This window comes from Melanerpes formicivorus, unplaced genomic scaffold, assembly GCF_026170545.1.
Source record: "Melanerpes formicivorus ecotype bairdi unplaced genomic scaffold, bMelFor1.0.p_v2 SCAF_12, whole genome shotgun sequence".
In the NCBI taxonomy this organism is placed as follows: Eukaryota; Metazoa; Chordata; class Aves; order Piciformes; family Picidae; genus Melanerpes; species Melanerpes formicivorus.
Window position 1 is genome coordinate 9,515,597 of NW_027142364.1, and position 26,991 is coordinate 9,542,587.

General features: G+C 39.9%; 1 protein-coding gene and 1 long non-coding RNA gene across 2 annotated transcripts; one reads left to right on the forward strand and one right to left on the reverse strand.

The window, feature by feature from the left end:
- Positions 1-310: 310 nt before the first annotated feature.
- On the reverse strand, positions 311-26,463 carry ATP1B3 (ATPase Na+/K+ transporting subunit beta 3). The gene is made up of 7 exons (XM_068145237.1): positions 26,199-26,463; positions 14,428-14,556; positions 10,593-10,700; positions 8,894-9,081; positions 8,127-8,177; positions 4,384-4,470; positions 311-2,580 (listed from the first exon to the last, which is right to left on the reverse strand). Exons 1-7 carry the CDS (start codon positions 26,305-26,307, stop codon positions 2,410-2,412), a joined length of 843 nt encoding a protein of 280 aa, XP_068001338.1. The 5' UTR covers positions 26,308-26,463; the 3' UTR covers positions 311-2,409.
- LOC137444490 (uncharacterized) lies at positions 3,654-7,605 on the forward strand. Its single transcript, XR_010988174.1, has 3 exons — positions 3,654-3,801; positions 5,499-5,661; positions 7,256-7,605. It is a non-coding gene; the product is annotated as an uncharacterized lncRNA (long non-coding RNA).
- Positions 26,464-26,991: the final 528 nt, after the last annotated feature.

Below are 26,991 nucleotides of genomic sequence, written 5' to 3' on the forward strand. Positions count from 1 at the left end.
CCTCCCTGGACAACCCATTCCAGGTTTTCACCCATTCCAGGGTTTCGAAACACACCTGTTTAGAAACAATTGCTGGTACTGTGATATTATTTACTCAAATTCTTACAACAAATAATTAAAAATGAGGAAGACAAATAAAAATGAGGAAAGAGCTCAGTGTAATTAATTGTTTAACTCTAGACTTCTTCTATTTTACAGGCTAATTTTGAGAGCTGCACCCTTTCAAGACTTTTTTCTTTCTACCCCTTCTCCCAGCTGCAAATCTTTATGTGGTCAAAAAACCAAAACAAAACCAAACACTTCTAGGAAGTCTAGGGAGAACAGGAGTTTATTGAGTTCTACCTGCCTGAAAAGTGCTGGTGAAGAGTTGCCATTTCATGCTTTGTCTATGTAAGTCAAGAGAGGAACTGTTGCAAAAATCAGCTCATCTGAACACCGAGTGTTCCTCCAGAATTTCTTACCATGCCTAAGTGAATACAGATGTTATTTTTTTCCACATGAAGCTCGTCCTTCTCATTTTCAGATAAAACATCTATACACTTTAAGCCCCCCCCACAACTATTAAAGTATTTCCAGGCAATATTCATATACAGAGAAGCAGTTAGTCATATCCTCAAGAACTCAGGTATCCCAGGTCTAAATGTGCATGACTCAAAACATTAGTAATGGAATATTTGGAAAGAACATTCTTATTCAGCATCAATGCATGCTACTTTACAAAAGTGCCCATTGCATATGCCAGGAACAATTATTTTTTCTCTTACAGACAACAAAAAAAGCATGCTGGGTGTATCAGGTCAGTATAAATCTATTTTTAATGAGGTTCAAGACACTGTTCAAGTTCCAGTAAGAGCAGCTTCCTCCAACAGTGCACCAATGTAAGCTTTCACAGGTGTTAAAAAAGTTTTGCACTAAAGTTGCTTAGATTGGCTTTAAACATTTTTCAGAGCAGGACCTTGAATTTTAGTAATCACTCCTATAACTTGTTTAAATAAAGTATTAAAAACCACTTGAAGAATTAGGCATCAGAGCATGCTAATTAACAGATTTAGGCCTAACTAGCAGAACATACAGGTATTTACACAAATGCTGAGTTGCTGTGCTCTTTGATATTGAGAAGACAGCAGAACATGGACCATGTGCCCCAAAAAAACAAAGACCAAAACAAACACAAACCCTGGGGAAGAGTAATACAAATCCTATGTCAGCACAACTGCAGAAGTTATAACCCAATATAATGGGTCAGCGGGGTTTGGCATAAAGAGCAGTCACAAATAAATCAGACTATATGTAGTCATTTCAGCAAATGGCTTAATAAAAATATTTAAGGTAAACTGCAAGCAATGCACTCCAAGTCAATAGGATATGTATGTAAAGCAGATGATGACACCAGGCTTTTAAGTGGATGAAGATGACACACACAGATAAAAGAGCAGCCGCAGACACAAAGCACGTTCAAATGATGCAATTGAAAGAGTCTATAAATTAAACAGTAAAGTTTAATCCTTTTTGAACAGAGGTTCTTCAGGAAATGTTTTCATTGGAAGTGGAAAGCCTATTCCTGCCATAGCAAGGCCATCTCTTTAGCAGCTCTGGTGTACAACTGTTACCACAACCTAAACAACTGCTGTATATTGATATCTCTGAACTAAAATGTTTTAAAATATTGTATAGATTTTATTTGTGCTCCACACATCGCAAGCAATTAACAACACGAAGAAGGGTTCCTCAGCTAGAATACAAACCTCTATACCAAGTAGTACATGTACACAATACTTGCACAGTGACAAGCACAAGAAAGTACTAGTTGAGCACTTGCTGTCAGAAATCCATATCGACTCTTAAAATCCTTTTCAATTCTCCCACGCCACCCAGTCTACAATTTAAGGCATTTCTACACAGCCATCCACCCACCCACCCACTCCCATACACATAATTTACGTTGGAGGTGTTTACTCTTACAAAAAAACACTATGTCAATCAGGTACCATTTATTATTTATCCCTATAACTGTGTCAGCATTGAGATATGACAGTTAAATCAGTGTTAAATCAATACAATATTTACATAGCACAGCACATTAAGCTTGAGACACTCACTTGGGGAATAAAACCACATTTTAGAACAGGACAAAGGTCACCATTATTATGTGTTTGAAAACAGCTATTTACAGGTCCCTATGACATAACCATAGTCTGTACACTGTTCCAAGGCGGCAGGCAGAAGCAAGATAGGTATTTATTTTGAGGGATTTTAAACATACGATTTGGAAGCATATTGCTATGCTACCCTGAACACCATAAACCACCTTAACATTCTCCAAGGTGGTCTCACATCCTAGAATGGCATGTCCAGCTTATACAAAACAGACAACACAACATTTACTTTGTGGACAATTTTCTACTTCAGCTATTCAGTCATCTGAACTTTGAAGGCAATTCGTCCCAGAAACTTGTCACGTTCATCCTCGTTTTTTAAATTAGGCGAGCCCAGGATCTTACACTCAATGGCTATTTCTTCTTTGGTACTGTTGGAGTGAATTGCTAGTTGAACAGCCACTAGAGGCTGTAAATAATGAGCCTAGTGAAGAGAAAGATGGGGAAAAGACTTGAGATACCAGAGTAGGTTAACATTTAAATTAACATTTCATCTATCAGAACAGTTAAGAAAAAAAGAAAATTAAGAACCCAATTTTTCAAAGCCTAATCTGATTCGGGGAACAATTTTTTCCCCCAAGTATACTTTCCTCATACTATTTCTTAGCTAATATATTCAACATAAATTGTGTCACTGACAGTATCTTCAAGAGGTATAGGACTTTACCCCCTTCTATTATATTGGGTCCAATTTCTCTAGCAAGCTCACCTTAGAACACCCTCTGAAATGACAGTCTTCCTGTCCCGTCTCTCTCTTCTGTTTGCTTTGGTTTTGGTGCTGTTCTTTTTGTTTGTTTTGGGGGAGGGGGTAGGGTATCTGGGGTTGCTTTTATTTTTGTTTGTCTTATTTTAAACTCTGCTACAGAACATAACTATTGTAGCACAGTTTGCAGTGTATTCTGCCAAAAGCATGATTCAACAAATACCAGAAAATTAGCTTCCCTTCAGCCCTATCTCATTTACTTGTCAGGCCCCCATCTGTTCCAAGTCATGGTATCTGTTTGATAGCTTTACACAGAAACCTTTTCCTGAACGTTCTGACCCTGCCCTGCTCAATCACATTTGAAGAAGCAATTACAATTATTGACTCCATTCCCTATAATGAATTTTTTTTAAAAATGAATGCAGCATTATTTATATTTTTTGGCAACCCCTTCTTATTTCTCAAGTCCAATTCAATCAGGACAGTTCGAATTGTCTTGCAAAGTGCCTATGAATTAAACAAGAGCTTGTTCCTATTACATTGTTAAAGCAACATTTCATCCACTATTCATGAAGTATTTCCACAATTTATCTGTATTTTTAGGTAAAAATGCTCATAAGCCAGCAGACAAAGTATGACCCTACAGCGTTACACAAGTGTAGGCCTTACATTTTAATTGAACAAAACTTTGCATTAGTTTTGTGGTGGTGTTTTGGTTTTGTTATTTTTTTCCCCCCCTTCATTAATTTAAGAGGCTCCTTAATATATTTCTGGTTTCTTTAGGCTATCTTCTCTGCTGAAGAAAGCACAACAGAACACTCTAAGTCTCATTTAGAAAGAATGATGGCATGAAAGTTGATGTGCTAAAATCCTTGATGTGAAGTACTAGTAAGGAGCAGACTGAAATAACTGGCAACAAAAATGGAAAACACAGAACTATCTGTAAGTAATATGACAGCAATTGTTGAAGAAAAATAAACTCCTTCCTTGTTAGTAAAAGCTATGTGAGAATAACAAAGGTCATATGAACTGCTGCAAGTATAGAATGTAGTGGAAAAATAACTGATAAAGGAACAACTTAGTACAGAAATCACTTTGAGGAAATTACAGACAGCCACTGCAGTATACTACAGATGTAACAGATCTATGTTTCAAAAGCACTTTTATCTTTAATGGTGAACAGTGAAGATGTTTGAAGCTGTGCATTAGACTAGCTAACATGGTCAGTAACAATGCAATATGATTTCGTATTTGATAGTCCTGCTTCTCCCTGCATCTAAAAAGATTAAAAATCAGTGACCAAGAAGCAGCAGATGTCCTTAATAAGACCATGCCCAGTTCATTCCCTTATGTCTGCTGAAGCACACTTTTATTCTCATCATGCACTGTGAAACTTCTGCCTATGTAATATTCCTTATGAGTACCTCATTACAAAGGTCAAACTTCAGAATCAATCTGACATTAGCAAATGTAAACAGAAACAAAACATTTACCAAACAAATATCATCACGGAGGCATACTTACGTGCAAGCTTTTTCCATAGTATGGAAAGTACATTAAGTCAATCAAGCCTCCAGCAGGAAAATAATTTATCTCAACCATGCCTTCTTCCTGTGATTGGAAAAAGCAACAAAATTAACATCTGCTTGCATAAAAATTAATACAAAATTAGAGTTACAACCCAAAGCTATAGTACAAGATCTCTAAAAAAAGGCAAGTGAGCTACAAACTCCTAGAATAACTTCCAAAATAGATTTATTTTTGGCAAACACATCTGCTACATTACAGATTATTAAGAGCAGCATTTAAATTAGTAATCAAGTCATGACAGCTTGCCTTTGTGTTTCCCTTATGAGTCCAAGAAAATTGGAGGAGGGAAGAGGATATTCATTGTAATGAATAATTTAACAACAACCAAATAAAGCCAAAGTATTCAACAAGCAAGCCTGTGTATTCTGGAGAAGCGAGAGCACATCTGTATTTAAAGTGAAGTTTAGAGATGAACTTCTGTTTAAAGCCAGGCTTATAAGCCTCACAAATCTGGAGCTATACAACCCTTCAACAATAACTATAGCCCACTCCCTGCAATGGTGTACTATTGTATACATTTGTTCAGCTAGCCCTGGAATACAGGCTATCTAGAAGGACCCCAGGTTTAGCATGGCAATGTTAACTAGAGTTTCTGTGTGTCATCAGCACCTTAGAGAAACAAGATATATATGTCTGCCTTATCACTAGACTTTCCCCTGTACCCCCAGATCTTGTAATGAGAAGCAGCTACCCACAAAGTTGCTGCCTAATTTCTAAGGAGCTGCCCAATTTGAAAGATACACAAATAACCTGCCCCAGACACAGGGAGAGCAATACAGACACATCTCCCTGTATACAATATTGCTCAGAACTCTGTATCCTGGCAGAAATGTCAAACTACTGCAATATCAAATCACTAGGAAATGCCCATCTAATGTGACTTTTTGTAATAAGGTAAATATAATACCATGATAAAAGGAAATGCCACTAAATAAACCCTGCCAAAATGCTAAACGTATCTTCAGAACATCACTGCTTGTTCAGCGTAACTCACTAGTTCAAAGTGCATTAGTGACTTTGATTGGCTTTTCTTCTACCCTATGTAACAGCTGCAACGTTTCAAGTACACACTACAATGTTAAGAAGACAACTGCAGTAATAGAAGAAAACAAAAGAGGAACACAAAGATAAAAAAATAGAAGTGATAACATCAGAGCTCAAGAATACCTTCTGCCCACCTCCTCAAAACACACAGAAGATGCTGTTTAGGAGGTAGCCATATTCTTTTTCCTTTGCAGTCTAAGTTATTGCAATTCAATATATGTTTATTAAGTATTTTGGACCTTGAGCTAGCAAATGTATCTATTAAAGAGAAATGTGTTGCTTTTTACCACTGTTCTTTATTTTATTCAAAGCTCATGCAGTTGAAAATATTAGTTTTACAAATATATTTCCAAAATAATGGTTAAGAAAATCAGAATAACATAAGAAAGATAAATAGGAGTAGAGCTATCTGGAGCAGCTAAACACAAGGTATGCATGCAGTCATAAATGTATGTATGCATTAGGCTATCAATGCAATAGCAGAGAACTTCTGGGACATGCCACTCATTCATGCATCTCCTCTGACACTTGAGGTTTTCTTTAATAATTAATCAATCTTAACTATTGTCCCTAAACTCTTAAAAAAACCCAAACCCAAACCAACACAAACAAGCTGCTTCTACTGAAGAGCTTCAAGCATCAGTCAATTAGTGAGAGTCACCTTCTCTGCTTACCATTTACAATTGTAGCCACTCAGCAAATCTAAAAAGCAGATTGAGCTGAACAGGTCTCACTAAGTATTTATTAAGACTGTGCCTTAGAAAGAATAATTTTGCAAGTGTTAAAATAATGTACAAAGACCCAAGGAAAGAACTTGGTTAGGAGTGGTCTGTAATAATTTGAGAATGGTATCACTGCACAAGATAGAGAGCAATATCCATTAGTGGAAACTGAAGAGACTAACAAAGAGAACATGATAGCAGGATTTCTGCTCTGCTCAATTAAATCAACTTCTGAAGCAAAATCCATCTTTGTCACCCATCTGTCAAAGGTTTCTGATGTAAGAAAAGCTTTCCTAAACAGGTAAACCATGATGAGCTAGGGTGAGAATAGGCTAAAACTACTGATAAAATAGAAAACAAAGGAAACCCCAACACCACGATCAGCCAAGTTGCTATCAAATTTACTCATTTGCTAGTGAAATCAGCTAAGATGGTAAGAGAAAGCATCATCTGTGATTTCCTTAATACAGCTTTAACCACTGTCTCATAAAGCATCCATATAAATAAAGCTGAATACAGTAACAATTAATTAGAATGACCACTAACTGAACACTAATTCTTACCACAACAGAAGGCATTACAGTTGGAAATAAAAAATGACTTCTGGACCCTATTCAGTTTTCAATAAGGAGCTTGCAAGATAGAAAGCTCATTCACTGATGGCACCAAGACCTAAGTAGTTCAAAATACTTCAGAAAACTCAATCCCTTTTAAATGATCATGAAAAATTACAGGTGTGTGGCACAAATAGCATGAGAAATTCAAAGCTCTGCACTTCAAGAAATCACATCCACAAATACAGAAAGCTCTAAATAGTAAAATTATTAAAAGAAAGACTAAATGTATTACAAAGGGCAAGTCCACCTCACAAGACATTATTACTGCCAGGGTGATGACAAAGGGAAAGTCATTAATAACACCTCAGCTAAAGGCAAACTTCTGTCTGGGGAAAAATGAGACACTAGAGAAGTCAAAGAAGAAACAGTCCTGGTACAAAATTAGAAGGAGCTTAACTGTTTTTTTCTTTTTACCTCCAACAGAACAACAGTTTTAAAGAACAGACCCAAAGAAACCAGTCTCAAATAAGAGAAGGAAACACACTACTTGCAATAGACTGTCATGGAGAGATCAAACCTTTCAAAGACTCCACAAAAATCAAGCATTACAATTTATGCCCACCAGAAGTACCTAAGATGAAGGTAGAAACACTTACAGAATATTTGTCTCATTAGTTGCTGCAATTTGCCAGCCTACATTTTTATCAGTTACCTCAAGTTAAAAGCCATGACTCCATCCCTTCCACAAGCTACTAACTTAGCAAGGCTTTAACTGCTCCCAAAGCAGTCTAGGAAAAATATGCAGTTAAGTAATTATTAGAGCTGTCATAAAACACTCTGTGTAATTCCAGTGGTACACAACAAATATGCATAGATTAGCTGTTGTTATTGTAAGTGATTCATACTTGATTTGAAGGCAACTTTTATTTGAACAGTAACATTAGTTTTCACACTGTGTCTTACCCATCATTTATAAAATTGTCTAAGGTGCACTTGCAGCATGGAGAAAAAAATAAAAATACAGGTTATGAAATGGGTAAACAAAACACAACTCAGCAAATAAAAGAAAATATGACCACAAGTAACATGTATGCATTTTCCTTGGCTATAGAGCAAGTTGGGTAGCTCAAATAAAATGAATAAAAACCAAACAGTGTTTTTGTAAATACACTACAGAAATTAAAGACACTAAAACTAAACCAGACATAGAGTAAGATGAAAAGAAGAAAAAAAAAGTACCAAGTCTAGCAAGAAAGGAAGAGTGTTCACGTTCTGACACAGTATATTGCTTCACTTTTCATCTTAATCAGGAGGAAAATTCACTAGACACTTATTTGTTACATTCACAACTGACCTTAGATGCACACTGTATACGTGGTTCTCCTTCAGGCTTTAATCCAATTATCTACAGGAGAGAAGTTAAAATATTTATAGATTTGATTTTCTTCCCATTTCCAGTTTTAGAGACTGAATTTGAACTTTCTCCCCCAGCTAACATGACAGAGTTCATACAGGGAGAAAAAGATATCTAGTGTCATTTTTAGATGAAGCACAGTTTGAGACTAAGCCTAACATGTTAAGCATTGTTAAGTTAAAGCTCAAGTAGTTGCAGTGGCCACAGAAAGGACTGTCTTCTTATTTTACGTTCCACCTGTTACCATTAATGGCTCAAGCCAATTGGCAGTTCAAGTAATATACAGAACATTACTGAAAAGTGTAATCTTATTCACTCATTAAAATTTTCATCACCTTACACAATTTAGCATTACACTTTACTTGCATTTGTAGAATGCAGACATGAAGTAAAACACAGTAGTTTGCACGACGGTTAAGAATCTGTTGCAAAGAACAGTAAGCAAAACCGAAGTGCACAAGGTTTTCAGGTATTTTGATAGAAGTAATCAAAGCCAATACTCGTATCAGAATGCTCAAAAAGCTCACTTCATTTTACTTTCTGCAACACATGAATTGCTAAACATTTCAGTAATTTACACTGTTACAGAAATGCAACTCTCTTGAGAATAAAACTGCACACATTTCAGTCCTTTTTTACAGTCCTTTTTCAAACAGTGGTAGCTGGGGCCACCTGTACTAAGAATTAAAAAATAAGTAGGCACTTACTCTGTTCATTTTCACAAGCACACAGGGAGTCCCTTTAGAATAGCCAAAGGTCTTATCTTCCTTTCCAGAGCATTGTCCAAGGTCAGAGAGGTTAAATCGACATGCCTTTTTAACAGCAACATCATTCTGATCAAAAATCCTTCCTGGTGTACAGTTTATGTTCTGGGATTGCTTTGCATCATCGTAAGCTGTGAAACATAAATCGCTTGTAAATCAATGGTATAAAGCATGCAAGTAGCAAAAACTCCAGAAGCCTACATAAACATCTGATTTTATGGTTGTCTGTTATCTAGGAGTTTTCTCAGAGGACTATTTTCAGAGCACTGTCTCTCACATCAGTCTTAAACACTTTTTTAAAGCCTATCAGGAAGTGGCACTGTACTTTTAAAGAGAGTACTGCAAAAGAAAGAATGCTGTCCTGCTCCTCTAATTGTATCAATAATCACAGGCTCAATAATTTCTGTACATAGCCTAAACTAATACTGTAGTAAAATGTAAACGAGTAACTTTTTACCTTCAAACTAAACCCATTTTGCCTTTGTGTATATTTCTTTAATAAATAAACAGGAAAACTTTAATACATTGATTACTAATGATAAATTGCCTCTACATTTCCTTCAGGTAGTATACCCGACAGCAACATCCCAAGTTGTTTCTCACTTTCTTGTGCATCACAAGAACACAGACCACATTGTCACAAATGTTTATCCACTCACATTTAACATGTTTTGTGGTTTTCTTTCCCTCCCTTACACCCGCCCCCTGCTAAGCATAAACAAAATAAAATGGAAAAAGGGAAAATTCATCCTCTATGCAAGAGTCTAGAATCAACTGAACTGCAGAAGAGGCAGGTAACCATGAAATGTCCCCAGCAGGGACCCTTGGCATAGTCCTAAAGAAAAGCCTCCTCACAGAAGACTTAAGTATGTATCAAAACTACAAATCCAGACTGTATACAAGTATAACTTGTGTAGCTAACAAAGCAACTCATGCATACAGGTGAGATTTTACAGCACCTCGTCAATTCTGACTTACATTAAAATTCCTAATGTTTTCAACTGATTTCTGTACTACTAAATTAAGTGTACGTATAGGCACATATATAAAATAACATATATGTTAAATTAGTGATTTTGCCATCCTTCAGTCTTGTTCTGTGTTGTGTTTTCTCCATGTTCTAAATTCAGTGTTTTAATATTTCTGCCTTTAAATACTGTAGATCAGGGTAAAAAATTAACAAATTGCAATTAATCTGCGTGCTTCCCTTCTTTTTAACAGACAAACAAGTTCTGAAGACGGAAGGACTCTTATTTACCAAGCCATTTAGAAGAAGCCTGATCGGTTAAGCCTTGATAAATTGCCTCCAAATATATGACTTACATACTTTTACATTGAATTATTTTGGTATATTGATTTCTACATCTTACAGTATTTAAACAACTATGTCAACAAAGCATTAGACTATGACCCAGAACTCTCCATTATGTACTCTACTACTCTTCGTGTTCAGATTCCCAATATAGGTATTGATATTTACCTTCTTCTATAAAGTATATATTTAAATAACACACATCTAAAGTAAGCTTCAACTTGTATCAGTATTTGTTAGCAACTGGTAACCACAAGCCAAAAAAGGAAACTAATATACTTAACATTAACATCTCCAAAGTACTTGGTCAGTTTTAAGTAACTTACTTACATTCAAGGAACTTTCTAAGTGTAGAAACATATTCTGCATATGACTGGGTGTCACTCCTGTTGAAGTAAAATTCCAATGCAGTGTCTGGCTTGGGTGAAATCATAAGTCCTTAAAAAGAAAAACTGCAAGTAAGGAACTAAACAACAGCTCTTTACTGCGCTCTAATCTATCCAAAAATCACATCCATAAATTGGAAAATACCTATCTGTAAAGAAACATCAATGTTACTCCTATATTACCCGGTATTGGGAGGCACAAAATCAACAGTACATGAATTAATACTTAAATTCAATTCAAGGTATAACTTCAATTCACAAATCAAATCCAACTGATTAGAAATAGCAAAATTGGCAACTTAATCACTTTCAATCAAATAATTTTACTGATTCACTTCCAACTTTCTATATTCAGCAAATTAAATTTACTAAGTAATTGAAGAGATAACCAAAACCACACCCAGAAAACTTCCAGTTAAAGCTATGCTTCAAAGCTTTAGGTGATGCTATGATTGAATTAATCTCATAGAACCCCTGAAGAAGTAGTATTTTAAACAACATTTTAATCCATAAGAATGGCTTAAAAGATTTCCCAGTCAAAACAGCCAAGCCAAGTTAACAGTTAATCCTCTCCTCATTCTCCTCAAATTTTAGGTTCATCTGTTTTATGGAGAATGCAAGGAAGTTTTTTAAACCACTGCACTTGTGTCACTGGCAAGAGGCACACTTCAGACAGGCTGTGGTACCTAGAAATACTCGAGCTGCATCCCAGGCTGCTAGCACCAGAGTGGAGCCATGGCTGGCTTCATTCAGCTGGTGGCTGAGGGTACTAGAACAAGAACAATCTACAGCCAGGGAGCTAGGACCAGCAGGAGGAACTAGGACACAGATTATATAATGCTGAAGTCCAGCTTTGTGTTGAAGGATGAAAAAGGCAGACATTGACATGGAGTTTGGACCCTTGACAGAGGTGAACTGTCCTCCTTCCCAGGGTATGGGCAAAGAAAGGTACAGATTTAAACTCTAGGGATATTTTTGTAGCAAGTGAAAACAAACAGTACACTCTGCATAAGGAGTTGTCACTAACATGGATACCTAATGCTTACTACCAATCATCACAGCTTCAGCAGCAGATAAAATAGCACTACACCACCAGATATTGCAGAAGAGATTAAGTCGGTTCAAAATAGGGTGTATGATTAATTGCTTCATTCACACTACCTTTAGGTAACTCTTATTTCATATACATAATTCGGATACATAAAACTCCTGCAGCTGTGATTAACAGATTGTGGTGTCCATGCATCTGTCTCTTCAAGTATAGCTGAGAATCACAGAATGTTAGAGGTTGGAAGGGACCTCCAGAGATCAAGTCCACCCCCCCCGCCTAAAGCAGGATCACCTAGGGTAGTCTGCACAAGAATGCATCCAGGTGAGTTTTGAAGGTCTCCAGAGAAGGAAGACTCCACAACCCCTCTGGGCAGCCTGTGACACTGACACTGCAGTTCCACAAAAGAAAAAAAGAACCACCAAACAAAAAAACAACCTGTTTTTTATCAGATTAGTTTTCTTCTAAGTCAGAATATTAAAATGGTTTGAGCAGTGTCAAATTTAGTATAAGGGGAGAAGTTGTAATTAGTTGCTGCTGTAATTGCATCAGCTTAGGATGCCATGTAGTTTCCTATCCTCTGGCAAAACCAGTTAAAAACAGACTACCAAATTAATAAAATTTAAGGCAGAAAACAAAACTAATCTCGAAATTAAAAAATAAAAATAAAATCAGGACTTCTTTATACAAAATAAACATTTAAGGCAAAACAACAGCAGGAAAGTGAATAAAGTAAGTTGCCTTAACTGTGTAGCCACAATACATGACTTTAGTTAATCAACCACAGTAAACATTTGGAAAAAATATAGACAGTGCAATTAAGTAGCCCGGGTCTATTAAGTATTCACCTACAGAAAGGGCCAAGTTTCTCATTCCAAGGCAGAAATTATTAAAAGTACTTTAAATTTGGAAGTAATAAAACTATATACTAGAAATTTATTTCCTATAGACAAGCATCTTTTAGATATAATAAAATCCGGATATAGTTAATATTTGGGGTTTTTTTTACTCTACTTTTATGTAGGATTTCCAATGAATCATAAATTCTCCTTTCTGCATCAGCTGCAGTTAAATTATCTGCAGGCAAGCCACAGCTACATGCCTTAATGATTGACAGTCCCCATAAAACTACAAATACCGTTTGTGACTGCAAATTACTTTTGCACCATTACACTCATCTTCCTTCTCCACATTGAAGTGGGACTCAAAATACAAGGTAATTAGTAACAGGGCTGAAAATATGCTGAAGGGGTTTTGCACATGAAGAGACTGTTATCTATAGAATTATATTGTAAATTAAGGACTTGATTCACTTTGAAAAACAGTAATATGACTAACTAACTGAGCTACTCAGCCATGAAAAAAAACAATAATTTGAAGAGATTTTATTACTTCAGGGAAGTTCAAAAACATCCTAAAAGGAAGGGACTGCTCCAATTCCAGTGGATCACTGTCTGCCTAGAGACTATGGTGGAAATTCTAAAGAAAAAGCTATTTGAAGGACTGATGCATAGACTGTGAGAGATGGAAGATTTGGGCTTTCTGAGAGGAAAAGAATTACCAGCCTCAACACTGAATCACATCTAGGATTGTACAGCAATATTACATTATCCTACAATTCCAAGAGGGATTAAAAATACCAGTTTTTCAAATCATCTGGATTTGATTGACTCTATTATATCCCAGTGCACAATGCAAGTCAGATATCAATCATAAAATAAATCAAGTGTGAGATTTCCAAGTACATTTAACACAAGAGTAAAACCTCCAACCTACTCCATCCAGGTTTTGTGTGCAGAATTTTGTTTTTTTATAATTTAAAGTTTTACAGCCAGGAACATGACATGTTTCACTGCAAGTGAAAAATGACAGAGTTAAAGAGAAACATTAACACAGAAATAAGCCATTTTATTGACTCTTACGTAAGAGCAATTAAAGACATCGTTAATGAAAAAAATTAGTGCAGAAATGTTAAAGGAATTCTTAAATGAAAAGCTCTTTCTTAAAGCCTAACTGTGGTACACATGCTTTTTAAAACAAACATCCCTTATGACATATTTCAAAAGGAAAGAAAATGAATATCCTGATCTGCAAGAGGCAGCACCTTTGGTGGTAGCCACGTATCACATAGACTTATCTTCATCACAAAACAGGACCCTCTCTGTTCAGTAGATCCCTATACAACAGGCCAACACCCCCTGGAATCCCCAGACATTCCATATTGGTTGAAAGGTAATATTATAATGAAAACTCTAGAAATGCCCTTGTATCATAGTCCTCACATGCTCTTGATCAGATCACCCTTATAGCACAGCCCTTATCTACTTTGAATTATCAAACACTGATTGCAGGTATCTTTGCATCCAATCCAAGAACTCATTTATTGTATTTTTAAAGCAATTTATTAAATTGTAATCTCACTTCTAAACCAGCATGTTGTGTGGGCATGCAGGTAAAATTGCAGTCCACATAGATGACAAATTCAACTGAAAAGAACTTAGGAGAAGAAAAAACAGCAACGGTTAGCACATACATTAAAAAAGCTACTGACTGAATTTATGCTATAAACACATATAACTTGTCTTACACTAAGTTTTCATTTTAAAACATGTCAAGTAATTGAATAATAATCATAGTTTTCCATAGGCAGTTCCTACTTCAACTGAACTCTCACATGCAACTCAGCTGTTAAACTAGACAGAGGTTTATGAATAAATAAACATACTGTTACCTGGACTAGAAATCCGATCACGGTATTTTGGTATATCACTGCTCAGTGTCTGAAGCATAACCCACATTGTGAACGTGAAGAGTGCTGCTAGGAAGCCATAAAATACCAGATAGAATAGTAAGATCAAACCTGCAAAGGAAAACTAAAATTACTATTTTTGTTTCAGCTAATAAAATGGAAAATAACCAACGAGTTTGGTTTTGGTTCCCCCCTCTCCCCCCCCACCATCCCTTGCCACTCCTTGTCACAGTTACAAATCAATATGATACTATGATAATATGCCTTTAGCATACCTAAATACTGCATGGCACAGAAAAATGCATGCAAAAATGTCTTCTTTATACTTTCTGGCTCTTAAAATTCCAATGGCATTTTGGCATCTCTATTTTCATGAGTTAAAGCATTCAAAATCATAAAATCATAGAATCATTCAGGTTGGAAAAGACACCAGGGATCATCAAATCCAACCACTGACCCTACTCTAAGAAGTTCATCCTTAAACCATATTCCCAAGTACCACATCTAAGTGACCTTTAAACACATCCAAGGGATGGTGTCTCAGACACCTCCCTGGGCAGCCCATTCTAATGTCTGACAACTCTTTCTGTGGGAAAAAAAAATATCCTAATGTCCAGTCTAAAACTACCCTGTTGCAGTTCAAGGCCATTCACTCTTGCTCTATTGCCAATTACCTGCGAGATGAGATCAGCACCAATCCCTCTACATTGTCCTTTCAGGTAGTTGTAAGAGAGGGCTCTCCTCTTAGCCTCCTCTTTTTCAAACCAAACAGCCTCAGCTCCTTCAGTTGCTCTTCATAATATTTATTCACCAGGCCCATCACCAGCTTTGTCGCCCTCCTCTGCACTCGCTCCAGCACCTTGATACCTCTCTTGTATTGAGGTGCCCCAAACTGGACACACTACTCAAGGTGTGGCCTCACCCATACCAAGTACAGGGGCACAATTACCTTCCTACTCCTCCTGGCCACAGTGTTTCTAATACAGGCCAGGATGCCATTGGCTTTCTTGGCCACCTGGGCACACTGCTGGCTCACATTCAGCCACCTGTCAATTAGAATCCCCACGTCCCTTTCTGCCAGACAGCTTTCCAGCCACACTTCTCCAAGCCTGTAGTGTTGCATGGGGTTCTTGTGGTCCAAGTGCAGGACCTGGCACTCAGCCTTGTTGGAGCTCATACCATTAACATTGGCCCATCAATCCAAACTATCCAAATCTCTCTGTAGAGCCTCCCTACCCTAGTGCAGATGAACACTCTTGGAGCTACATCAATAGATTCAACTAAGTGAACACATGACATTAGTGTAGCTGGTAAAGATGACTGAACAGTCCACAAGAAACAGAATAGTTTCATTTTTAAAGGGAATTATAGTTTTGTATCTGGAAGGGAAGGAGACATAGGGAAGATGAGCAAAATAAATGTGAAAAGATATTATTACACTAGATTCTGAACAGGTAAGAAGAGATCGGTGCTTCAATAACATAGTGGGTATTGGAGAGAACTCCACACAGCATTCATTTGCACATACATCTTGTTACAAGAAATTTCTCAAAGTGAAAATGTTTTTGGCTGCACATAGTTGAAAACAAACCAAGCCTTCCAGTCAGACTTATTAAAAGCCTTTGCCTAACACATCCACCTGCTTTACTAATCTACCTCACAAATCTGTTCCTTGACTTCAGCACTTACAGATGGTGCTAGTTTCAACTTGACAGTTGCTTAAGGAATTGGTTCTCAAAATCTCTGGAAACAGCCTCAAGGAAATTACACACTGTGACACTGTACCTCTCCATCACTTAGCTGCAACAAATTGCTGAGAACACTACTTAGGAAAACAGCTTGAAAACTCACTCTGATGAAGTGTTCTAATTTTTTTCCCTATTCTCCCCCTCACACCTCCTTTTTCATTATGCATGCACAGACATGCACTCTGGAGACACAGATCAGTTGTTTACTGAGAAGACAAGGCAACCGGTGGGCCAAATTTAAAACCTTACTTAAGAGATGACAGGGACTCTGAGCAGCAGATTTTCAAAGAACTCTCTGCCCATTTTCTCAGAGGTATGATGCATATCCCTCATTTTAAAAGCCTTTTAAATTTTGGGACAGTTGAATTCTTTCAGTAACCAAGTTTTCAAACAAGGTTTTGTATTCTTGCATTATTTGATTTTTGACCCTGATAGACACATGCCAGTGTATCTCATTAAAGCCAAAAAATAACATCACAATGTTTGCTCTATTTCCTTGACTTTGTTCTCAGTACTTCTGAGAACATAGACTGATTTTTATTGTCAGATTACCTTTTAATATTTGTTTTTACCTGAGGATAGTTCCCAACCAGAGATGAAACATAAACACTCCTATGGATGGAAGGCTCACTAAAAGACATTTAAAATCCAACAAAAAAATGTTCTACGGAGTGTACAACACTAACCTTAAAAACGAGCGTGCGATTCTGTTTCAAGACTGAACACCTGAGACTTAAGGACACATACACAGATGTTGCCAAAAAGAATGGGAGCCATGTGCTGGGTTGAAAATTCCCCCCAACACTAAATTGCCACACCAGCTCAGTGGGAAACAAATGAAGCTGTATTTACAAGCAAAACTACAATCTAAAATGAAATGCAAGGAATATGTACAAAATATACAGGTATTTACAATTTATAAACAGCACAAGAACCCTTCCTGGACAAAACCAGGAAGGAATAGCTTCCCTATTCCCTGCCTCCTACCCTTCCCCCTTCCCCCCCAATCCCTGTACACGATAGAGGAGAGAAAAAAAGCAGAGAATTGTTTGTTAATACTCAGCCACAATAAGAATGCATTCAAGGTTAGCAAAAGTCAGCAGAAGCACAAGTTAGTCTACTAGAGCAAGGAAACCAAAAGAAAGTTAGTTTACCTGTCTAAATTTTATGGCAGATTATCTGTCCAATGGGATTATTCAGAATTTACCACTATTTTCCTTTTTACACCCAATAGTGATTTATTTACATTCTATTATTTTCTGTTTCAAGATCTGTGGAAAATTTTGAAGGCACAGCCTGAAACTATCACAGAGCAATACAAGTATTAAGGAATGCATATGCATGCACAGAGCGCCATACACAAAATCTTTCAGATTCAAAACCATAACCAAACAATGACACAAATTCAATTCATATAAAATATTCTAGCTATAAGGCTGCTATCACAAAGCCAAAGCAACATAACTCAAGACAAGCACCGTCGTGCAACACTCTAGCACTGATACTTGATTATACGAGAATCAAGTGCAGTATTTTTCACCCTCCCATAAGTGGAAAAAGCAAAAACAATTGTACCACAATGATTTGTACTGTCCAGTGGAAGATGATAGAAGAAAACTTAACCTCTGGCTTCTGTCCCAGAAACTATGCTTACATTTTGCACTGAACTATTTTTCACTGTACTACAGCCCTCAGTAATCCCTGACTGCTAAAGATGCAAGTACCTATATTGCATCTCCCCAAAGAACTCAGTGTACATGCATTCAAATAATGAGGTGGTTTCCAAATTATCTTTACCATAGGCTCTCTGCAGCAACCAGATGAAAGTTATTGGATTTCAGCATGATTTTAGTATTCAGTTCCACATGTTGAGAAAGTTACTTACCAATCTGCAATAATCTGAAAGTTATTAGCTATTTAAAATACATTTGGGAACCACTGAGATGTAAGATACAACACAGTGTTTCAAAGTTAAGTGGCAAAGTATGTGAATGAGACAGCTAGGCATCTATTAAAAACTATTTCTAAGGACAGAAGCTATTTTAGAAGCTGAAAAGAACCCTGTCATGGTTTGAGGCCCAACAGCAGCCAAGCCCCACACAGCTCCCCTTCACACCCTCTGGTAGGATGGACAGAAGAAAAACGCAAAACCTGGAGGGCTGAGATAAGGAGAGTGTAATAGAAAAGGGCAGCAATAACAATGGTAGAAATGTAGTAATATATAAAGGGAGTAATACAAAATGTGAAAGGCTCAGCTGACACAGCCGAAGCTTTCCAAAGCATTGCAACCAAAAGCCACACCTGCCTGTGCCAGCCCTGCCCTTACACAGCAAGCATGACACTGTATGGGATGGAGAACCCCACAGGCTGGTTCAGCTATCTGTCCTGTCTGTGAGTTCTCACAGCTTCTTCTGAACCCTACTCTAGCCTAACTCACGACACCACTGAAAAGTGAAGCAGAGTTCTTCCTGAAGGTATTCCCTTCCATGATTGTTTTCTCTTGCAGGGGGCATTGAAGTGAGTTTTCCATCCCACTACCTCATGTCCTTTCTGTGGTCACACAGGGAAAACCACAGGGTGCCCTGTGATATACACCTCTTGGGCAGGGGAATGTCTGCTCCCAACAGCTGATATACAGGATGGTACAGGTGAGGAAGAAGACATCTGCTTTGAATTGATGGGACTCCCAGGTCAGCCACAACTCCACAGGTGAAACAGAGGCCCAAAGGAAAGAAGAGAGGCTTCTCTCATATTGCGAGAGTTTGCCAGCCAATTCATAGAATCATAGAATCAGGAGGGTTGGAAAAGACCTCAGAGATCATCAAGTCCAACCTATCACCCAACACCTCATGACTAACTAAACCATGGCTTCAAGTGCCACGTCCAATCCTTTTTTGAACACCTCCAGGGACAGTGATTCCACCACCTCCCTGGGCAGCACATTCCAATGGCCTGTAATTCTTTCTGTGAAGAACTTTCTCCTCACTTCGAGTCTAAACTTCCCCTGGCACAGCTTGAGACTCTGTCCTCTTGTTCTGGTGCTGGTTGCCTGGGAGAAGAGACCAACCCCACCTGGCTACAACCTCCTTTCAGGTAGTTGTAGAGAGCAATAAGGTCTCCCCTGAGCCTCCTCTTCTCCAGGGTAAATAACCCCAGCTCCCTCAGCCTCTCCTCATAGGACTTGTGCTTGAGACCTCTCACCAGCCTCGTTGCCCTTCTCTGGCTGTCCTTGGACATCTTTCCAGGAGACTACTGCCAACGAGTTGGCATATGATGGTGGTGTGCTCTGTAGGAACTACTGCCTCATGGGTGGTGTGCACTGGACTTTACCTGGATCTACGGGTGACTGCTTATCATTCTGATTGTTATAAATCACCTCTAGCACATCTAATTTCCTCAGCTACTAGATTCCTCTCTCCTTGATGGTCCACTTGCTCCCCTTGAATGGGTACCTTTCTTTCCACCATATCCAACAGAGACTACCTCCAGAGGCCAAGGGCCTGTGTCGGTTTTCCAATCACCTTATCAGTACCCCCTTCTCTAGACAGGGATCCCAGCTGCTTGGCTTCCCTGCCCTTTTAACTCCAAACTATTGGCCCCACCATCCCCGATCAGGCAGGTGATAGGGTGCTTACCTGGATCTCAACTGAAGTCCTACCACACATCTTGTGGCTTTCTCAGGGATCAGTAAACTACCTCTGGCTCTTCCTCGTGTTCTCAGGTGGTTCTGGTTCATCCTCATCCCTCACCAAACAGACTGATTTTCCTGTGCATTTCCTTTTCTGCACAGGGGCGACTGGTATCAACACAGGTGGGTTCTCAGTTGGTTGCCAAAAAGGATTGCCATGGTTTTAATCCCAGTCACAGAGGAACCCCACAAAGAACAGGAATAACAATGGTACAAATGAGGTAAAAGGGAGTGACATAAAAGGGGAATGGCTCATGTGATGCTGCCAACTAGTTCTTGTGCTTTCCTAAAAGCCACTGTGCCTGACCACTGCAGTCTTACTCTTATACATCCTCTTAAAGAGTGGGCATGATGTTGTATGGTATGGAATACCTCATTGCAATGTGGAGACTGGCCTCTTCTCAGGTAACAAGTGATAGGATGAGAGGAAATGACCTCAAGTTTTACAAGGGGAGGTTTAGGTTGGATATTAGGAAAATTTTCTTCACCAAAGGGATCATCAGGTACTGGAACAGGCTGTCCAGGGAATGGTAAGGGTGACTGTCCCTGAAGGTGTTTAAAAGATTTTTGGATGAGGAGCCTAGAGACATGGTCTAGCAGCTGTGTACAGGGAGATGTTAGGTTATGGTTGGACTCATGGACCTTAAGGTCTTTCTCAACCAGGTGATTCTATGATTGGCTGGTTCAGCTGGTTGTCCTGAGTGTGGCCCCTTCCAACTTCTCGTGAATCAAATTAACCCTAGTGAATCCAGGACAAGCACACAGAAACAAATAGTAGAAATCTTAATCAACAAAAAGCTGCAACAGAAGTTGCATCTGCATTTGGCACATGAACAACTTGCTTTATCTATAAGCTTAAAATTGCTTTAACTGGATCCAAATGAGAGCAATAATGTTCTGATTAATGCCCAATGTATTTTGGGTATCACAAAAACAAACAAAAAAACCCTTTCTTAGACAATCTTTGGTCAGCTCTCATTTTGATCCCTACAGATTAATCCACTATTGCATACACTTTCATGAAGCTGGCTACAAAGTACACTTTCCATCAAGTTACCAAGACATTCATCAATCCATGCCAATGGAACAGAAATGAGTTTGATACTTAAGACAAGCTTCTTCTCTGGCAATTAGCATAAAAGCCAGAAATTCAGGGAAATCTTTTCTACTGAGCTATTTTGGAACACATTTGTATTTTAGTTTCCAAAAGATGATGCCTAACTTCACTGGGTAAAAAACAAATTACAAAAATCCTTGCCTGCTTCTACTAACAGCCCTGAAACTCAACTGCCCCGTGTATGCCACTTTGCCACACTAAAGAGGCAAAACCCGAACAACAAAGCCCTGCTCCTCAATTTCTAACAGCCCCAAAGAGAGTAACTGCTTTTTGTGAGAGTATTAGTATTCACTATCCAAAGATAATCACAGTGAACAAGCCATAACCTGTCAAGAAGCTCTGCTAAACGGAATACTGGATTTCTTCTGAGGGAACAAGATGTACTGAAGGAACAGTGGAAAGCTATGCTGTACATTTACTCCAAGGAAAGCAGAGCTACCACATTAAACATGCCACCCAATTCAGTTGTGGCAGAACACCTTGCTACACCAAAACTGAATCTCAGTCTTTGATGCTGAAACTACCACACAAGGAAAACTGTCAAAATCAAAATCTTGCCTTACAAATAACTAGGGGTTTTGTTTGTTTGTTTTGGTTGTATTGGTTTTTTTCCCCCTATTGTAGTTCCCAAACCCCTTCACAGCCTAACCAAGTGGATAAGCAACCGTCAAATCTGCAACACTATTATTCCTGTACACACTGATGCTACCATTAGTTCACTTGTAGGAATCAAAACACTTCTCCACTATGAAAATTAGAATTTCTCACTCTGGTAAATGCAAAATATCACAGGTGAATGCAAAATAACACATAACTGCCCATCCTTTCCACACTGAATACAAGTTTTCCAACTTTACATGCCACAATTATAAACACATTCCTGACACACATGGAAGCAACTATGCAACATTATCTGCAACAATTAAAATAAAATGCAGGCTTAATATCTTTTAACTAGTAAGATTTAAATCTCTAAGCATTGTTATCAGTGACTACCACCAAATCAACAAGGACAAAGAGACTTGCAGACTGATTGCCTTAAATTACATACAAATTAGATAAGATCTAATAATGTTTCAACTTTATTCCCTAAGCACTGGAAAAGTACTGTTTTTCACATTTTGGGGATGGCAGGGGAAGGGAGAGGAAAAAGGAGGGAAGGAAGACTTCAGGAAGAAACTAAACCTTGGTCCTGTATTACAGTTTCTTTCATAATAACCCAGGGCTCCACATACAACATAGCTAGATGCTTCAGGAGACAGTAAAATCTGTCAAGTGCAAGGCTTGTGAAGAATCACAAAAGCCAGTGCTTAGTGTCACAATTAAACATTTACAACACAAACAAACCTCCCACTCCCCCCAAATACCCTAAATGTGCTGCAAGAGCTTACTGACACCTGCAACAAGAGAAGGTAAATCTTCTTTCCTCAGAGTGATCGGTGTCATGAAAAATAATAGATTCGACTGATCTATCAAACGTTCATTTCTTACAATAAGCAGTGTCATGCAAATTTCTAGTAAGATTTTTGACTGCAGTCATATTCCTGGCCATGTTGGAATTTTTACGTGAACTGTCCATCTGTCACAACACAAAATGAGAGTACTGTGTCTCTACAATTTGAGCCTCCGTGTCTGAGTGCTTGTACTGCAGTGGCAGATGCCAGAATTTTCAGCATGACAGTACCTGTGAAGAAAGCTAAATCGCAAAAAAACCTTAGCAAAACCTCTGCTCAAAACAACAATAAATAATAATCAAATCAGCAAAAGAGTTAAAACTTTAACAGCACCGTGTCTCAACAACAACTCCATGAAGACCAAACAAGCAAAACAGCATCTTTTGTGATGGTGACTGACAAGCCTGTAAATCCGTTGACATGGTGGGAAGCTTATCTAAAAATATGCTGTTGGGTTTTGTTGGTGGGAGATTTTGTAGTGTCCTGTTATTTAAATTCAGGCCCACATTCGTGTATTGAAGAATACATCTAAGCACTCAAAAGAATATTCAGTAGCTCCACATTTCTATGTTCTTCTAGACATTGCCACCTCTATCTTGAACACCTTGATACAACGAGCTTTACAGAAAAGCTTAAACAGGCTTGACATGACATCGCTGCAACCATAAATGGAATATTGCTAGACTCCATATTGCCTTGTTTTGGGGCACAAATTATGTTTCTGTAACGCTGTGTAAAAAGTGTTTATTGTATCTATTGTAAGATCATGCACACATTTGAACATGTTGTGAGTGTCCTATTACAATACTTTCCTGATGATCTCAATCTTTCCTTGCTATAATTTTAGGCTGGCACAGCACCTTGCCATTACAGGCAGAGTCAGACGCTAATCTGCTTTTTACTCACAGGAAGGCCCCGCATGGCAGTCTTCCAAGTTCTCTTTTCTTTGCCCTACCCAATTACACCCTGTGTAGAAACAGAACCAATCCTCCTTCCCATCACCTCTGAGAGGACTAATAGTACCCCTTATGCCTTGTGGCCAAAAACACCACTAACTCATCAATAGTTTGTTCTAGTATTTTCTAATACAATAACTTATAACAGATAATCAAAAATGCAAGGGTTTGGGTGGGAGTTTTCCATTAACTTTGGGTATCAATTTGTGAAAAGACTTAAATTGAATTATCCTTCAAGTCTGTAAAAAAGGTAAAAATCTCTTATTTTACAGCAAGAGGAGACTTATACAGGGTTTTTACCAAACTGTAAAAGGCAGCATACCTCTGTTACATGACAAATGAGTATAGAAGCTGCTCATGTCTGACTTTCTTACAAATCCTGGCATGTAAATGGCAAATAAAGAGGAGTGCTCCAATACTATAGCACTTGGATTCAGAGAATCACTGCCTTGTAGTTCCAATTCACCTAAGCCTCCAGAACTGTCTTAGACTAGAGCAAAACATGTACATAATGTGAATAGTGATGTAACAGTTTCTCTACTGCTTCCATCTTATTTCTGTGAGGAAGCTGTCTCGAGAGGAGAAATACACATGGAAGAAACAGCCAATGGAATTCTTATCATGCTGCCCCTGGAGACACCACAGCCAAGCAGACTGGCAACCAGAACTCTCCTACCTCCCCACCTTTCAAAGAGGAGACCAGCAACAGAAAAGGAACAGTAGCCAGTGAGACTGCTCAAAATTCATGTCAGTACTGCAGGGACAGAAGCAAGACCAAACTGCACACTCTTCTGTGCCAAGAGAGCCACTCAACTGGTGTTTTGCAATTAAAAAAACACAACCCACAAGCAGAAAACCACACACCATCCCTCAAAACAGTCAAGACTGTAGCTTACTTAATATATATAACTAAATTAAATAAGCTAAATATGTTATACAGGAAACACCAGAACAGAGAAATATTGATAAAAAGATACTCTGACAATTTATACTGCTGCTGAAGTCATCACTTGTTCAGGCTAAGAAAAAGGTATACAGCACCAATCACCTAAAACACTTAAGAAAACTTACTAATGAAGTAAAATCATTCTTTCTCAATATGGAAAAACACTTCCTACCAAGGGAGCAGCTGTAGAAGCACAATTACCAATTACAGTCTGTATCAAGTGTTCGCTATTAAGCCTTGGACTAGCACAGACTAGTAACATTGTCAGGGATTTATTGCACTAGACAGGTTTAAACAGAAAGAGCCCTTTCAACTTCACTTTGTAACTTTTTATGAAAATCTCTAAGGTGCCCAAAGTGGTTGTGCTCATCAGATTCATGACACAGGCTTACTTCTGCAATCCAGCCCTGGCAACTTCAGGAAACCTGCCTGTACATACAGATCACTAGAGAACACCATAGTGGAAATTTCCTCTCCTTTGCTATTCAACTGACAGAGTAGCTCACCAGCTCTTATTTCCATCTGAATGGAAAAGAACTCATGTCAGAGCTAGGACCCTCTCTTGACAGACAGGAAATACTGGCACTACAAAGAAAGCACACACCAAGCACAGTCTGCTTAAGGCTCCTCCTCACTATTTCAACATTACTATTCACTGAGACTGTGTCAAGGCCAAGGATGTATTGGCCTGTTCCTTTACACCACGCTGAGAATCTTGTTGCTTTTGTAAGTACAACTATTAAGTATCCCAACTACATCCAAGCTTTGGGAGGAGATGTAGCATTTTCTGAAGTCAGTAAATATGCCCCAGGAGAACTGAAGAAACATCCTAATATTAAGCATTTATACAACTGCTTAATATGAGAAAACATACTCAGAAAGCCCAAATATTTTTGTTGGAAGCAACATGAGTATGATAACATGCTTTCCAGCGCAGAGAAAAGCAATAGGAAGACTACCTGAAAATAGGAAAATAAACATCTTCATGAGCTTACGTTTGAGACAAAGTAAGAGGCCCAGAAACCCTTTCAGTGCAACATGGAACGATCGTTCTTTCATACACAATCTAGAATTGGGGCTCCTAAACTTTCAGGTCTGGGTTTTTTTTGTTGTTGTTGTTGGTTGGTTGCTTGTTTTCTGCCCCCCGCACCCCCACCCTTTTTTTCTCCCCCATTCTTCCGTTCCTTCTGCTCCGCAGCTACGGCGCAGAAATACAAAGGCAACGGGCGCTCATTCATTCCCCATTTCCCGCAGTGCTAGAGAGCGGGGCGGCGGTTCCGATGAGGAACGGGTGGGGAAGGGCCTCTGCAGGGATGCGCGCAAGCTTCCGTCAGCCGGGGCGGGAGCCGGCCCCACACCTCCCCGGCGGAAGCCCGTCACAGCCGCACCAAGGCAGCCCCCCACCCTCACACACCCCCTCCCCCCCCGGCCCTGGGCCGGTCACGCGGAGGAGGAGCCTGCGAGCCCCGTTTGCTGCATTTGCGTAGTGAGGCGAGAGGGTGAGTCAGCTCGGGACGCGCTCCCAGAAACTCCTCTTCCTCTCTCGACCCCCACCTGCTCTGGGAGCGCCTCCCCGCCGCTGTCACTGCCGGGGTTATTTTTAGACCGACGGGCAGCAGCGGTGTAACGGTTACCGGGCCGTGCGCGCCACGGCCTGGCGGGCCGTCTCACCTGACCGGCCCCGTACCTCGCTCCCCGCATCACCACGGGGGTTCTCCCGCTGCCACCCTCCTTGCCCTCCCCGCACTCGGCCTAATCCTCGCCGCCCCACACTTGCGGCGGCGGCCCGGGGCGGCTCGTCCGGTCCCGTTCTGCCCGTCTCCCCTCCGCCTTGCAGTCCTTACCCCAGCTCTTAGCCGTGCGCCCCAGGAACTCGCCACTGTTGGGATTGTAGATGAACTGCCGCCACTCGGCCATGCTCTGGCGGAAGGGCTTCTTTGCGTCTTTAGACATGGCGAGGGGAGAAGCGGCTGCGTCGCACAGCCCGACGGCAGAGCCTCCCCGGCAGAGAAAGCCGCAGCGAGCGCCCGCTCCTACCCGCTAGGGAACTGCCGCCGCGGCAGCCGTCACGCAGGGACCTTCCCTCCACCTCCGCGGCTAGGCGGGACTCGCCGCGACATCAGGCCGCGCTCGCCAGCCAATCCCGGCCCGCTGCGACACTGCCCCCTGGCGGACAGCTGCTGAGCGACCTCCGCTAGGGGGCTGGGCACGCGCAGGCACGCGGCCCTACCTCGAGTTCGCCTCGGTCGCTGTCCCAGCCCGGGCACCGGGTAGACGCCGCTGATTCTGCAGCGGTGTGCAGCGGTCCGGCGAGACACGGCCGGCTCTGGGCACAGCGGTGTGCTGCGGCTCGGCCGCGTCCGCGGTGGCACCTGAGCCCCCCTCCGCCGCCTCCCCCGGCCCGGCCAGCAACAGCTCCGCCCGGGGGCCTTTCCTCAGCCGCAGGCCAACCGCGCCATGGGAGAGCCTCACGCTTTCTCTGGGCAGTCTTGGAACGGTGGAGCGGTCCTGCTTTCTCACTTCCTAACCGTGCAATCGGTTAGTTCGTGACCCCGTTTTTCCCCAGCATTAGACGGATACCTGACCGAACAAGAGTGCCTTTGTAGGGTGAGAGATGCTGTTCCACAGGAACTGTTC

Excerpts from the sequence above, each read along its gene's own strand:
- ATP1B3 (XM_068145237.1), bottom strand. The coding sequence starts at position 26,307 with ATGTCTAAAGACGCAAAGAAGCCCTTCCGCCAGAGCATGGCCGAGTGG. Across the intron at positions 8,178-8,893 it reads TGCTTGTGAAAATGAACAGA|ATAATTGGATTAAAGCCTGA; the intron begins GTAAGTGCCTAC and ends TCTCTCCTGTAG. Across the intron at positions 2,581-4,383 it reads ACTATGGAAAAAGCTTGCAC|GCTCATTATTTACAGCCTCT; the intron begins GTAAGTATGCCT and ends TCTCTTCACTAG.